At 38.6% G+C, this 16,090-nt stretch overlaps 1 protein-coding gene across 1 annotated transcript in view; it reads right to left on the bottom strand.

Annotated features, from left to right (window-relative positions):
* Positions 1-16,090, bottom strand: part of KCNU1 (potassium calcium-activated channel subfamily U member 1) — a 170,909-nt gene that overhangs the window by 123,865 nt on the left and 30,954 nt on the right. The window contains 3 exon segments of the mRNA XM_044912803.1: positions 10,545-10,655; positions 12,289-12,380; positions 13,311-13,481. Of these exon segments, the coding sequence (XP_044768738.1) occupies positions 10,545-10,655; positions 12,289-12,380; positions 13,311-13,481 (374 nt within the window).

Below are 16,090 nucleotides of genomic sequence, written 5' to 3'. Positions count from 1 at the left end.
GATTGGAAAGGAGGGAATAACTGTCTTTATTTGAAACTATTATTTATATAGAAACCCCTAACAACACTACAAAAAAAAGGTTTCAGTAATGGAGAAATTTAGCAATATGGATAGATAGAAGATTAATATACAAAAGTCACTTCTGTGACTAGAAAAAGTAACTAGAAAGCAAACCACTAGAAAAAGTAACTAATAAGACAGTATTTCCAATAATATCAGAAAATATCAAGTACCTAGAATATAAATATACATAAAATAAATATCACATTATTACTGTTTTATGTTGTATATTCTCTAAGCCTAGTTATCTGGCTCTTCTGAAAGTTTTGAGAGCTACATAATATCTATTTATACTTAGGCATAAGTGGTTTTTGTTTATGCCACTAAGTATCCTGATATATAGGAATATAAATTAATATTTTACCTTTATGACAATTTATATCATAATATCTTGGAAATTTTTTTCTTAAATAACAGGTAAACAAAGAAAGAAAAGAAACAATTTCTCTATCAGTTATCAATTTTTGCTTAAAAATTTTCAAGATCTTTGTGGCTTGAGATAACAAATTGTTATTTCTTGAAATTCTTTGTTTTGATTTGGCTCAGCTAGGTGACTTTTCTGCTTCATGTGGTTTTGTTGGAGTTACTCCTATGTCTGCATTTAGCTGAGGGCTTTAGTGGGCTAGAACATCCAAGATAGTATCACCTATATGTCTATTGCCTCAACTGGGCTAGCTGGAGGGCTGGCACCTGGATGGGCCTCCTCTCCGTCAGAGTAGGTGAACTTCTTCTGTAGTGCTTCAGGGCTCCAAGAGACTGGAAGCAGAAGCTGCCAGGCCTCTTAAGGGCTCGGCCCATAACTGCCCCAGGCACTCTTGTATATTTTGTTGGTTAAAATGAGTCAAACAGCAGTCCAGTTTCAACAGAAGGGAGAACAGACTCTACTTTTGATGGAGGAGTAGAGTATGTGTCAACAATTGTGAGGAATCCTGGCAGCCATCTTCTGAAAACAATCTACATCAAGAATTCACATCCCTCCCCTGTACAAAATATTTTCACTTTCTCTCCCCCAAGTTTCTTTTTTTTAAATTTTATTATGTTATGTTAGTCACCATACAATACATCATTAGTTTTTGATGTGGTGATCCACGATCCATTGTTTTCATATAACACCCAGTGCTCCATGCAGTACGTGCCCTCCTTAATACCCATCACCGGGCTAACCAATCACCCTTCCCCCCTCCCCTCTAAAACCCTGTTTGTTTCTCAGGTTCATAGTCTCTCCTGGTTCATCTCTCCCTCCAATTCCCCCGCCCATTTTCCCTTCCTTCTCCTAATGTCTTCCATGTTATTCCTTATGTTCCACAAATAAGTGAAACCATATGATAATTGACTTTCTCTGCTTGACTTATTTGCGCTTAGCATCATCTCCTCCAGTCCCATCCATGTTGATGTAAAAGTTGGGTATTCATCCTTTCTGATGGCTGAGTAATATTCCATTGTATATATGGACCACATCTTCTTTATCCATTCATCTGTTGAAGGGCATCTCGGTTCTTTCCACAGTTTGGCTATTGCGGACATCGCTGCTATGAACATTGGGGTGCATATGGCCCTTCTTTTCACTACCTCTGTATCTTTGGGGTAAATACCCAGTAGTGCAATTGCTGGGTCATAGGGTAGCTCTATTTTTAAATTTTTGAGGAACCTCCACACTGTTTTCCAAACTGGCTGTACCAACTTGCATTCCCACCAACAGTGTAAGAGGATTCCCCTTTCTCCACAACCTCTCCAACATTTGTTGTTTCTTTCCCTGTCCATTTTGGCCATTCTAACTGGTGTAAGGTGGTATCTCAGTGTGGTTTTGATTTGGATTTCCCTGATGGCTAATGATGATGAACATTTTTTCATGTGTCTGTTAGCCATCTGTATGTCTTCTTCAGAGAAGTGTCTGTTCATCTCGTCTGCCCACTTTTTGACTTGATTGTTTGTTTTTTGGGTGTTGAATTTGAGAAGTTCTTTATAGATTTTGGATATCAGCCCTTCATCTGATATGTCATTTGCAAATATCTTCTCCCATTCTGTGGGTTGCCTCTTTGTTTTGTTGACTGTTTCCTTTGCTGTGCAGAAGCTTTTTATCTTGATGAAGTCCTAAAAGTTCATTTTTGCTTTTGTTTCACTAGCTTTTGGAGATGTATCTTGAAAGAAGTTGGTGTGGCCGATGTCAAAGAGGTTACTGCCTATGTTCTCCTCTAGGATTGTGATGGATTCCTGTCTCATATTGAGGTCTTTCATCCACTTAGAGTTTATCTTTGTGAATGGTGTTAGAGAATGGTCGAGTTTCATTCTACTGCATGTGGCTGTCCAATTTTCCCAGCACCATTTATTGAAGAGACTTTTTTCCATTGCATGTTTTTTCCTGCTTTGTCAAAGATTATTTGACTATAGAGTTGAGGGTCCATATCTGGGTTCTCTATTCTGTTCCATTGGTCTGTATGTCTGTTTTTGTACCAGTACCATGCTGTCTTGGTGATCACAGCTTTGTAATATAGCTTGAAATCGGGCAACGTGATGCCCCCAGCTTAGTTTTTCTTTTTCAACATTTTCTTGGCGATTCGGGGTCTTTTCTGATTCCATACAAATTTTAGGATTGTTTGTTCCAGCACTTTGAAAAATGTCATTGGAATTTTGATTGGGATGGCATTGAAGGTATAGATTGCTCTGGGTAGCATAGACATTTTAACAATATTTATTCTTCCGATCCATGAGCATGGAATATTTTTCCACCTTTTTGTGTCTTCTTCAATTTCTTTCATGAGTGTTTTGTAGTTCCTAGAGTATAGATCCTTTACTTCTTTGGTTAGGTTTATTCTGAGGTATCTTATGGTTCTTGGTGCTATTGTAAATGGAATCGTTTCTTTAATTTCTCTTTCTACAGTTGTGTTGTTAGTGTGTAAGAAAGCAACTGATTTCTGTGCATTGATTTTGTATCCTGCCACATTAATGAATTGCTATATGAGTTCTAGTAATTTGGGTTTTCCACATAAAGTATCATGTCGTCTGCGAGAAGAGAGAGTTTGACTTCTTCTTTGCCAATTTGAATACCTTTTATTTCTTTTTGTTGTCTGATTGCTGTTGCTAGGACTTCTAGTACTATGTTGAAGAACAGTGGTGAGAGTGGGCAACCTTGACGTGTTCCTGATCTTAAGGGAAAGGCTCTCAGCTTTTCCCCATTGAGGATGATATTCGCTGTGGGTTTTTCATAGATGGATTTTATGAACTTGAGGAATGTTCCCTCTATCCCTATACTCTGAAGAGTTTTAATCAGGAAAGGATGTTGTATTTTGTCAAATGCTTTTTCTGCATTAATTGAGAGGACCATATGGTTCTTCTCCCTCCTCTTATTAATGTGTTCTATCACACTGATTGATTTGTGAATGTTGAACCACCCTTGCATCCCGGGGATAAATCCCACTTGGTCATGGTGGATGATCCTTTTAATATATTGTTGGATCCTATTAGCTAGGATTTTGTTGAGGATTTTGGAATCCATATTCATCAGGGATATCGGTCTGAAATTCTCCTTTTTGATGGGGTCTTTGCCTGGTTTGGGGATTAAGGTAATGCTGGCCTCATAGAATGAATTTGGAAGTTTTCCTTCTGTTTCTATTTTTTGAAACAGCTTCAGTAGAATAGGTATTATTTCTTCTTTGAATGTTTGGTAGAATTCCCCAGGGAATCCATCAGGCCCTGGACTCTTGTTTTTTGGGAGTTTTTTGATCAGTGCTTCAATCTCGTTACTGGTTATTGGCCTATTCAGGTTGTCAATTTCTAAATGTTTCAGTCTTGGCAGCTTATAGGTTTCCAGGAAGGCCTCCATTTCATCCAGATTGCTCAGTTTATTGGCATATAGTTGTTGATAATAATTTCTAATAATTGTTTCTATTTCCTTGGTGTTAGTCGTGATCTCTCCCCTTTCATTCATAATTTTATTAATTTGGGTCCTTTCTCTTTTCTTTTGGATAAGTCTGGCCAGTGGTTTATCAATCTTATTAATTTTTTCAAAGAACCAACTTCTAGTTTCTTTGATCTGATCTACTGTGTTTCTGGTTTCTAATTCATTGATTTCTGCTCTAATTTTAATTATTTCTCTTCTAATGCGTGGCTTAGGCATCATTTGTTGCTTTTTCTCTAGTTCTTTAAGGTGTAGAGTTAGTTGGTGAATTCGGGATTTTCTATTTTTTTGAGTGAGGCTTGGATGGCTATGTATTTCCCCCTCAGGACTGCCTTTGCAGTATCCCATAGGTTTTGGACCGATGTGTTTTCATGCTCATTGGTTTCCATGAATTGTTTAAGTTCTTCCATGATTTCTTGGTTGACCCAAACATTCTTGAGCAGAGTGGTCTTTAGCTTCCAAGTGTTTCAATTTCTGCCAAATTTTTTCTTGTGATTGAGTTCCAGTTTTAGAGCATTGTGGTCTGAGAATATGCAGGGAATAATCTCATTTTTTTGGTATTGGTTGAGACCTGATTTGTGACCCAGTATGTGGTCTATTCTGGAGAAAGTTCCATGTGTGCTCGAGAAGAATGAGTATTCTGTTGTTTTAGGGTGGACTGTTCTGTAAATATCTATGAGGTCCATCTGGTCCAATGTATCATTCAAAGCTCTTGTTTCCTTGTTGATTTTCTGCTTAGATGATCTGTCCATTGCTGAGAGTGGAGTATTGAGATCTCTTAAAATTAACGTATTGTTATCAATATGACTCTTTATTTTGGTTAACAGTTGGCTTATGTAGATGGCTGCTCCCATGTTGGGGGCATAGATATTTACAATTGTTAGATCTTCTTGTTGGATAGACCCTTTAAGAATGGTATAGTGTCCTTCTGTGTCTCTTATTACAGACTTTAGTTTAAAATCTAATTTGTCTGATATAAGAATGGCTACCCCAGCTTTCTTTTGAGGTCCGCTGGCATGGAAGATGGTTCTCCATCCCTTCACTTTCAGTCTGGATGTATCTTTAGGTTCAAAATGAGTCTCTTGTAGACAGCATATAGATGGGTCCTGTCTTTTTTAAAGCCTTTTTTTTTTTAAAGATTTTATTTATTTATTTGACAGAGAGACAGCGAGAGAGGGAACACAAGCAGAGGGAGTAGGAGAGGGAGAAGCAGGACTCCCGCAGAGCAGGGAGCCCGATGAGGGGCTCGATCCCAGAACCCTGGGATCATGACCTGAGCTGAAGGCAGACGCCTAACGACTGAGCCACCCAGGCACCCCATGGATGGGTCCTGTCTTTTTATCCAATCTGCAACCCTGTGCCATTTTATGGGAGCATTTAGGCCATTCACGTTGAGAGTGATTACTGAAAGATATGAATTAATTGTCATCATGTTGCCTGTGAAGATGTTGTTTTTTATAGATTGTCCCTGTAAATTTCTGTTGTATATCATTCTTGGGGTCTTTCTCCTTCTATAGAACCCCCCTTAATATTTCTTGCAGGGCTGGCTTAGTGGTCACATATTCTTTCAGCTTCTGCCAGTCGTGGAAGCTCTGCATCTCTCCATCCATTCTAAATGAAAGCCTTGCCAGATAAAGTATTCTTGGCTGCATGTTCTTCTCATTTAGTACCCTGAATATGTCTTGCCAGGCCTTTCTGGCTTGCCAGGTCTCTGTGGATAGGTCTGACGTTATTCTGATGTTCCTCCCTCTGTACGTAAGGAATCTCTTCCCCCTAACTGCCCTTAAGATGGTTTCCTTGGTTCTAAGATTTGCAAGTTTTACTATTACATGCCGGGGTGTTGGCCTGTTTTCCTTGATCTTTCCAACCCTCTGCCTCAGAGAGACCGCAGTCTGTTCTTCAGTGAGCTCTCCAGGCCACACTGTCTCCGTTTCTGTCCATGCTGGTATAAACTGCAGCGTCCTGGGTTGTGTGACCCTTCGCAGCGCTCCCAGTCCTGCCTCCAGTTTGGGGCACGTCTCTGCCCTTTGTGCTTCTAAAACCACCAGCTGCTCCCAGTTCACGCACGCGCGACTCCACCACTCTGGGTTTCTGTCCCGGGGACTGGAGTTCGCGTGTGCTCGACTCCGACGCTTGGGGTTTCTACCCCGGGGGTTGCAGTTCACTGGCGCGACCCTGGCGCACCGGGTTTCTGTCTCGGAGGCTGCAGTTCGTGTGCACGCGACCGTCGCTCTGGGTTTCTGTCCGGGGGGCTGTGGTTCTTGAGCGCACGACCCCGCCGGTCTTGTTTTCCACCCCGCGGGCTGCCCTAAAGTCCTTTCCCGACGCTACTGGTCTGCGAGTCTGTGCCCCTTCCGCAGCGTGCGAGGCTGTCACTCACCGGCGGTGTAGGATCCCCACGTCCAGGCACCCGCCTGCTGCCGTTTATCCTCCGATATCTGCCCGCAGAATCACGGCTCTCCACTTCGTACCTCAAAACCAACTGCCTGCTATATTCTGTTTGTAGAGATCCAGATCTTCTTACATCTCAGGCTGGTTTCTTGGGTGCTCAGAGTGGTCTGGTAGATATCCAGCTCAATTCCGGGGACCAGTTGAAATAGGGTCCTCTACTGCTCCGCCATCTTTCCCCCCTCCTCTCCCCAAAGTTTCATCTCGTTAAAGCATCAGCTTTAAGTTCTGGATCTTGTCATCTACGTCAAGTCTAGATGTGGATGGGGCTCTTCAGGCACAGCTCCTCCTCATCTGATGACGTATGACCTAGATAGACAAGTCATCTCCCACTCAACACCCAGCATACCATGATGAGGCACGGATAGGAAAACTGCAGCAGACATTCCCAGCCAAAAGATGTTGGGGTGGTAACGGACAGCATGTAGAAATCACTGGTCTACTGAAACTATGAAATCTATATCTGAGCACATTTTATCATACCCCCTGACTCAGAGGGCAGAGCATGTTTTTGATTAGGACCCAGTTCTGCTCTCATGAGCCAATCCATTGTTTTTCTCAATTCTTATCTCTGCCCTCTGACTCTATGAGTCATCTTCTGTTTTCCTAATAAATGGCCCATGTTTGTCCCTGAGTAGGTTTCTTAGCCTAATTCCTGACTATGCTGGGTTGGGGGCCAAGAGGCATTTGTTTCCATTGTGAAGTCTCTCTTTCCCTTTTACTCCAAGCTGACAGTTGACATTGATGACTTTCTATAAATGTTATACAGGTTCACGCCCCCAAACTCATATCCTTTGGAGACAGATCTCTACTTCAAGAAATTTAGAATTCTGGGAAGAATGTCCTTCATCTTCTTAGAAGCCCTTTGCCTGTCTAAGAGGAGCATCTACAAGACACCATCTTAACTTTTTCTGAGGTCTTAACAAAGGATCTTACAGCTGCATCCTTAATTAGATCCTACCCTTTGACCTTGAGGTCATATTTTATAGCACCCTGGATTTGATTCCCCCCGCCCCCCGAGGTCATTTACCTCTGGCATTTTTTGGCCAGCTGGAGAGACTCTTCTGAGCCTTCTATATTTCCTTTAAGTTCTGCTTGAAAATTAAAGAGTTTCTTTTTTACCTCCATTTTCTTACAATATCTCATCATACATGATTATACTTAAAGCAAATGACACCTAACATTCTTTCAGGAAATTTTCTCAGCAACCTTCACAGTCTTACTCGGTACATTTCCTATCTATCATGTTATTTTGGGTGACATTGTTACCAAAATTTTGCTGTTCTTTCTGTACCCAATGGCGGTTTTCCTCACTGTTTTTCCAGCATCTAGTAAGAGTCTCCATGCAACCCGTCTAGCCTCTGCCTACCACCCATTCCAAGGAGAAAGCTGCTTTTGTTATGATAGCAACCCACTTCCAGGACCACATTTTGTATCAAGTATCCCTTTCCACAAAACAAACCATTCTGGAACTTACTGATCTAAAACAACAACAATATATTATTTATCAAGATTTTGTGGGTTGGCTGGTCTCAGCAAGGTAATTCTTCTGTTCCATACCATGTTGACTGTGGCTTTTCATTGTGGTACATTCATTAGGGAGCTTGATTGAGAGCTGGAATGTCCAAAATTACTTTACCCGCATGACTGTTGTCTCACTTATGTGACTGGAGCAGCTGAGAGCTGGCTGGACCTCCTCTCCAGCAAGCTACTTTGACTCTTTATATGATGATGTAGGGCTCCAAGACAGTGAAAGTTGAAACTATCAATCCTCTTAAAGGCTAGGCCTGAAACCAGCAAATTGTCACCTCTGTGGCATTCAATTTATCAAATCCAGTCATAGACCAGCCCAGATTCAAAGGGAAGAGGAAGAGACTCCATTTTTTATTGAGAGGAGCAATATGAATATACAGTAAGGGAAGGAAACGTTAATAGTTGTGTTAAAGAAAAATCTACCACAATTGCAGATCATGATCATTGCTTTAAAGAAAATATAATGGAGCAGTGAGAAAGAAGGATTAGAACTCACCAATTTAGATAGCTTGAATTGGGGGTGGGGGGAGACTCTCTGAGTGCTGAAGAATAAGAATAAACTGATCATATAATAATAGGAGAAGAGCTGAGAAAAAAGCACAGATCAATAAAGTGGCCTTTCTAGAAACTAAGGAGAGACAAAATATTAACTTTGAATAGGGTTGTGATAGTGGAGATGAAGTGGTAGAAACAGAATTAGTATTTATTAAGGAGACAAAATTGACCATATTGATCAAAGTGTACATAGGGTTTGAGGGAGAGGAGTAGCAAACACAATGCTTCATTTTCTGTTTTAAGGAACTGTACTGATAACATCCCATTTACTGAGATAGAAAATACTGTTTTCTTTCCTTCATGTATTTTTTTTTTAATTGCCTTGTTAGCTGGAGAGAGGGACATAAGATCATGAGTTTACTTTTGAAAATGTTAAATCTGAGGGACCTTTGAAACACTGGGATGGAAATATCCAGTAAGCAATTAGTTTGTGAATACAGAACCACAGAAAATGTCTGGCAGAGGATATAAATTTTAGAGTCATCAGAAATTATATGTAATTGGAAAAATTCTAGATGAATTTTATATCATTTTAAAAATTTCATTCATTCTCTTGACAAGTACCTATAATAACCTACATTAGTCCATGAAAATAGAGCAGTTTTTAGTTAAATGTATTTAATGATTTCCTTTTTATCTCAAATGGATTATAATTATTAGCCCTTTATCATAATTTTTGCACTTTTTTTTCTATTTTTTAAAATAAGGATTCAAGTAATATACAAATTACTGAGACGACAGGCAGGCAATGATAGTGAAACAGAACTGTTGGCTGTCCATCAATAGCACCATGAAGGCGTTCAAAATGCTTATTGGTTATCTCATATATGAGAGCCCAAAGTTATAGTGGACAGGGCATGCCCTAATCTAAAAAGTACAAAGTGTTAACTATAAAATGTGTGAAGGTTGAAGTGATCCTGTATACAATACTGTATAAGATCAAAATGTCATTTTGAATATGTCTGACTTATTCAGCGATGTGTGGATGACTGAAGAGCCTTTTAGACAAAATGAAGAAGGTAGTTCACTACGCTTTACACAAAATCAATTCCAGGGAGCTTAAATATAAAATATTTCAATATGAAAACATAAAAATGCCAGAGGAATATTTGCTTAATTCTAGAACAGAGAGGCCAAAAATGCCATAAAAGCCAGATGCCATAATGAAAGAGCCGATGGATTATAGTGCATGTAAATCCAATGCTCTGTATTAAAATAAAGCACGTGTACGCACACACACACACACACACATCCACAAAGGCAAAGAGAGAAAAATCTTTACAACACACGACACAAAAAGGCTAACATCAAAACATATTAAGACTGCTTAGAAGTCAGTAAAGCAACAGATGACCATCCTCATAGAGAAGATAGAAATGGAAAGACGAATTCCTTCATTCCTCAAAAAGGAAAAGAAAATGGTCAAAACACAAAAATTGTTCAGTCTCACTAGGAATCAAAATTGTAGGAAGGAAAAGCAAAAAGGAAATAATCGGAACATATAAAAAGTGTTCAATCTCACTATGAACCAAAATTGTAAAATAAAACGAGAAAACAATTTAGCCTACTTAAAAATCATTTTGTTTTAAGTACGCATTTTCCAGTGTTCCACAAAATAGTTGACCTGGACCCTACTTGTGGAAATGTAAGCTTCACAGAACAAAAACATCATCAGAAACAATCCTTTCTGCTTCTGTTTGAACTCACACTTCCAATTCTGAGAATTAACAGAATAATAATTATAAAGTGCACCAGACTTGTGCACAAAATGATGGTCATATGTAATAATAACAAATACGGAATACTTTCCTAAATGATAGGAAATCTTTTAAACAATGTTAGGACATACACATAAAAATATCAGGCAAGATATATTCCAAAATATTCTCCGAGATTAACCCTGGTTTTTAAGATTGCTTTTTCTTTTCTTTTTGCTTATTATTATTTCCTAATTTTTCTATGAATGTTGCAAAGGTTATTTTCTTCCGTTTAAAAAATGCATGCATATTTCAAGGATTAATTTAGAGCTCATGAACCATACAGATACACTTACTCTCCCAGAAAAACAATCTCGATGTTGATTTCCCCTGACTTATGGTGGAGAAAATTCCTCAGGAATGCAGTCACGCTGTCAACTGTAATGTTTCCACAGACCACGATGAACCTAGGGAACAGACTATGTGAGGTGGCTCATCTGAGGAACAGAAGTATCTTCCTGTCAAGATTTAGAGATGGACAATTTGCTTAAACCTAGTTTTAAATCAATCTGGTATTTGAACTACCCAGATTTTAAAAATAGAAACACTGAAGATTGCATCTCCAATAAAGAGAAGAAACATCAAATTTCTGTAGTCCCAATTCATCCCATGTTGGGTATGAATCCAAACATTTGAATTACACATAGCTTTTCAGGAATACAATAATAACTATCATAAGCATTATGTTTTTCATAGTTATTATAACATTATAAGGGACTGGCGCCTGCGTTATTTCACTTGATTTTTTTCACCTGATTCCTGATTGATCTAGTCTTTTTTCAAAGGAAAAACAGAGGTTCAGCATGGTTCACTGATTTTCTCAAACAGTATGGCAGGGTGGCAATATATTCTAGGTTATTTTGGTTTTTCTTCCACATCAAAAATTATCTAGTCCCTACAAAAAAGTGAGTCTAATGGAGAGACATCTGGGACAGGTGCAAAATCTATGCACGTAACTTTTACAGTGAAAAATAGCTGTCAATTTCCTTGAGTTTCATGCATTTAAAGAAGCTATTTTTCCCTCTATTACTCATTTAAGGAAACCGAAAGTGTACTTTCAGCTTAATTTAACCTTAAATTTTCCAGACCTTTTGGGCTACTTTGGCATGTGTTCCGCATTCCTTTCCTGTGATAAATTGGATCAGACTTTGGCTTATCTAATTCATTTCATTGTTTTCAATATTTGTTTTTCACTCATTTTATTATTATTATTATTATTATTATTTTACTTTCTCCTTTGGACTCCTAGGTCAATCTCTTTCGGACTCCTAGGTCAATCCTTCTTCCAATTGTGCTGAGACCACTCCAAGACAGATTGTCTTCACTGTACCTGTTTCCTCTATAGCAGATGGAGACTAAATAAAAAATTATTGCTTCAAATTTAAGATCTCCAATCCATTCTCTCCTTCTTAGATGTGAAAACCATAATGGAAACTGAAGTAACACATCACAGAGAAATAGGGTAAAAAACAACACTAACTCTGTCTCCCATCTGGAACAGGTATCTGTGACATGGACAAAACAGGTGATCTATGAAGTGTTGTAGAAGATGTGGAAATTGCTCTTCCCCCTAGCAAACCTCTGCCTGTGAATGAGCTCCCATATGGCGTAGGGAGATTTGAACCAACACAACAGAATTGAAGTCATTATTTTAAATTTGAACTGTGGTTTTAATTTGATCCATTATGTGAAGTTAGCCATAAGTTAACCGTATGATTAAAATGAATAGGACAGTTAGGAATAGATGTAAGAGAAGAGTTAGTGGTAAGAGATGTAGAAATATTGCTACAATCAATACTTGACAAGGAATGACAACATTATCTGTCATTTAGTTGACTTACTAAGGGCTAAGCATCTATATAGCAGTGATTATCAAATAGCAAATATTTTCTTATGGTATTTATTTTAGCGCAACCCTCTCAGCTGAATGAAGGACTTGCCAATATATTCACCTACACCAGGTGATAGGTGTTTAGAAAGGGATATGTGACTAGTAGGATTTCTCAAACTATGGAAATTGTACCTGAAAGCTATACTTACTTCTTCCCTTTGACTACTTCATAGGAACTGGTATATTTCCTCTTGTTAGCAAAAAGTTCCACCATTTCAGGGACATAATTTGCAAATAGGATCTAAAATGATCAGCAAATAAAATCTTAGGTGTCTTTATTTTCAAGGGTAGTCCAAAATTCTGATTATAAAGGAGAAAGAAGGTACATAAAACTTTCTCTTATCTAGGAGGGGTGTGACTGTGAACTGTTTTTAAAAGGCAGACCATTTTTTCTTCCTTACTTCAACCTTTGGATTTGGTTTAAATTCAATAAAATGCCTTGCAACATTCAAAATGATGAAAGCAAAGACAAGCAGTAAGGCAACCTTCCTGCCCATTTTGTCCTGTAGTCACATCTAACTGCCTTTCAGACTCTTTGAGTTGGTACTACTTGAGGCCTTAGAAAAAAATAAAGCATGTGGGACAGAAAGGGGTTCAGGAAAAATGAATGAAATGAGGGGATGTAACAATATGGACAGAGGAATATCAGTATGGTAGAATTCTATTAATGGTTTTTAAGGGATTGAAATTAAAGTCACTAAAAGAAAAGGTTTCCTTTGTCCATGACACACTCCTGAACCAAGTACAGATGTTCACATATCTGAAATAGAATGCTAGTTCAGAGAGAGCTTACTCATTTGGTCTGGAAAGAACAGAATTTTCTTCAAATCAAATCTCAAATGCCCTTCTTTCTCTTTGGAAGAAAGACTTTAGTCTGATGGCCAAAGATAAAGGAATATAGGGTCGCTCAATTCAATGCAGAGGCTAATAAGGAAAGTCTGCTCTCCTTCGTCTGCCATCCTCATCCTTGGCAATCAAGCAATTACGTCATGAGCCCTAGGGGATGCAGTTTGGAAAATATGGGCTCTAAATATCTTTCCATTTTCATTTGACACCTGCTCTGAACAATGCAACATTCAATCTCAAACCTATATTGTTTTATTTCTCACCATTAACTACATGTTTTTGGTTTATGTAGCTATATTCAAAGATATTAAAAAATATTCTTCACCAAACTCCCCAGAGTGAAAAACATGATGAAGGTCCGTCCTAGGGATGTCTTGGCTACCACATCTCCAAAGCCCACAGTTGACGTTGTTGCCATGACCAGGTAAATAGACTCAAAATATGATATATTCTGTGAATTTCTACCTTTGAGCCAGGGATCACCAGAATTTTCCACCTGTCCAAAGAGAGAAGATTCAGGAAAGTTCTCTAAATGGAATCCAAGGGCAAGTTTATAAAGAATAGACAAAACACTGGACTAGTTTCACTTAATTCAATCCAAACGAAGTATTGTGATTCCCAGGTTGCACTAAAGGGTTTGCGAAGTGTGGATATTGATTGTGAAGTCTTGTGTTCCTTCATTGTGATTACTGCTGAACTCTGTGGTGACATGTAGCTTGAGCCCACATTTGGAGTGCTCCACTGGGGGACTGGTTGCCCATATCCCTTTCTCTTCATTTGGGCAAATCATAGCATCCAAGAGTCATGAGACTCCAAAGGCTCTCAGATCGAGCAATTATTATTTATTATCATTTTCCACTAGCTCAGGATTATCATTAAAAAAGAAGCACTTAAAAAAAAAGAAGAAGCACTTACATGAGCACTTCATTTCAATGAGCTTAAGCACATGAAGGCTAGAGTCTAAGGAAAAGCAAACAAAAAATTTTTCCAGGTTATTTTCCACCTCCAAAAAAAAAATCTTTTCCGTGATTAAAAAAAAAACTCTGGGGCGCCTGGGTGGCTCAGTTGGTTAAGCGACTGCCTTCGGCTCAGGTCATGATCCTGGAGTCCTGGGATCGAGTCCCGCATCGGGCTCCCTGCTCGGCAGGGAGTCTGCTTCTCCCTCTGACCCTCCTCCCTCTCATGCTCTCTGTCTCTCATTCTCTCTGTCTAAAATAAATAAATAAAATCTTTAAAAAAAAAAAAAACTCTGAAGAATATTTCCTCTGATTTCTCCCTAAGTCTTCACATTTTAAGAAAACTAAATTTATTAGATTATCTTTTTTATATTAAATAAAATGAGCAACTTAGGCAATGACACTATACTTCATATTTATAGTATATACATAAACTTATAAATATGATATATATCATACATAATAATAACTATATAATGTATACAACTTTCCATTTTCCATTTTTAGATTTTTTTTCCAAATAGCTTACATATTTCCTATGTTTTCCATTTCTATTTAGCACAAAAATGATAAAATGTTAGAGATGCCTGAGGAAAGTAGTTTTTTTTGTTTCAGTGTTAAGAACTGAAACAGAAATTAGAAATAACATTGTTCATTCAGGTATTTGATCACTTCTTAAAAGTGACCTTTTCTTAAGTTTTTTTTTTTTAAGATTTTATTTATTTATTTGAGAGAGAGCAAGCAGGAATGGGGAAGGGGCAGAGGGAGATGGAGAAGCAGACTCCCCACTCAGTGGGGACCCCAACGTGGGGCTTGATCCCAGGACCCTGAGATCATGACCTGAGCTGAAGTGAGATGCTTAATTGACTTAGCCATGCAGGTGCCCCTAAAAGTGACCTTTTCTTAAGTTTGATGAGTAGGTTAAGGGTATGGACTCCTAGAATACCTACACCAAAATAAGAAAGGGATCATACATCTATATTTAACTCTCATGGCTGGCAGTGGATTTTGTTGCAAAGTCTACTAATCTGCTTCCACTAACTTCTGTAGTCTTCACTGTTTTCTGAGACTAGTATATTATAAGAAAACCAGTTTAAACCATACAGATTAAGTCATATATATGTATTTGAGTCATATATATCTCCCCAGGATTAAAAGAGTTGCTTGAGATAGTTTCAAGCTAAAACCCCATAGTGTCTTTTATAGCGTCATCTCAGGACAGGGATTCAATCCTATCCTGGCACATTTTATATAAACGAAAACTAAATTTATTTCAACCTGGAAATCTCCTTCAGTGAAAGTTAAATCACGCTTTAAGGTTTAGCTCACTCTCTTTGGGAGTATTTAGTGTTTCATCCTCCTCCCCTCTCTCCCTCCCAGCACCTCTCTCAGATTCGGCAGCCTCCTGCTGGCCTACTTGTCCACTCTGCTCTTCCTTCTAACCATGTGAGCATAGACCCATCAGTCCCAGATGGGAAATATTAAGGTAAAGGATTATGGACCAATGTCAAGATACTGAATTATTTTCTATTTTTAACTCCATCTTTCAAAACTGAAATGCTATGTTTTAAAACTTCACATTGTTTGAATAAGAAATGCTATAAAGGAGGACACAAGAATGCTCTCCCATCTCTTTACCTCCCCACCATTTGCACAAGTTATGTTATCTTTATATTGTACATGTGCGTGAAGTCTGCAACCGTAATTCCCTCAGTTATATCTTAGTCTATTTCTAATTCATTCAATAATCACCACCTCTACTTTATATCATGGTTTCCTCTTTCCTGAGCTCCTGGTTTTGATTCATCTCCTATGGGGCTGGATTTTATAGCAAGATACATTTTTAAAAGGGACCCATGGTATGTGCTCTGGTAAGCGCTGTGAATTGTGCAAGACTGTTGAATCTCAGATCTGTACCTCTGAAACAAATAATGCAATATATGTTAAGAAAAAAAAAAAAGAAGAAGAAGAATAAGGTAGCAGGAGGGGAAGAATGAAGCGGGGGAAATCGGAGGGGTAGACGAACCATGAGAGACGATGGACTCTGAAAAACAAACTGAGGGTTCTAGAGGGGAGGGGGGTGGGAGGATGGGTTAGCCTGGTGATGGGTATTGAGGAGGGCACATTCTGCATGGAGCACTGGGTGTTA

The sequence above is a fragment of the Neomonachus schauinslandi genome, chromosome 2 (genome assembly GCF_002201575.2).
Source record: "Neomonachus schauinslandi chromosome 2, ASM220157v2, whole genome shotgun sequence".
NCBI lineage: Eukaryota > Metazoa > Chordata > Mammalia > Carnivora > Phocidae > Neomonachus > Neomonachus schauinslandi.
Note: the sequence above shows the minus strand (reverse complement) of the source record. Positions and strands in the feature narration are given on the sequence as shown.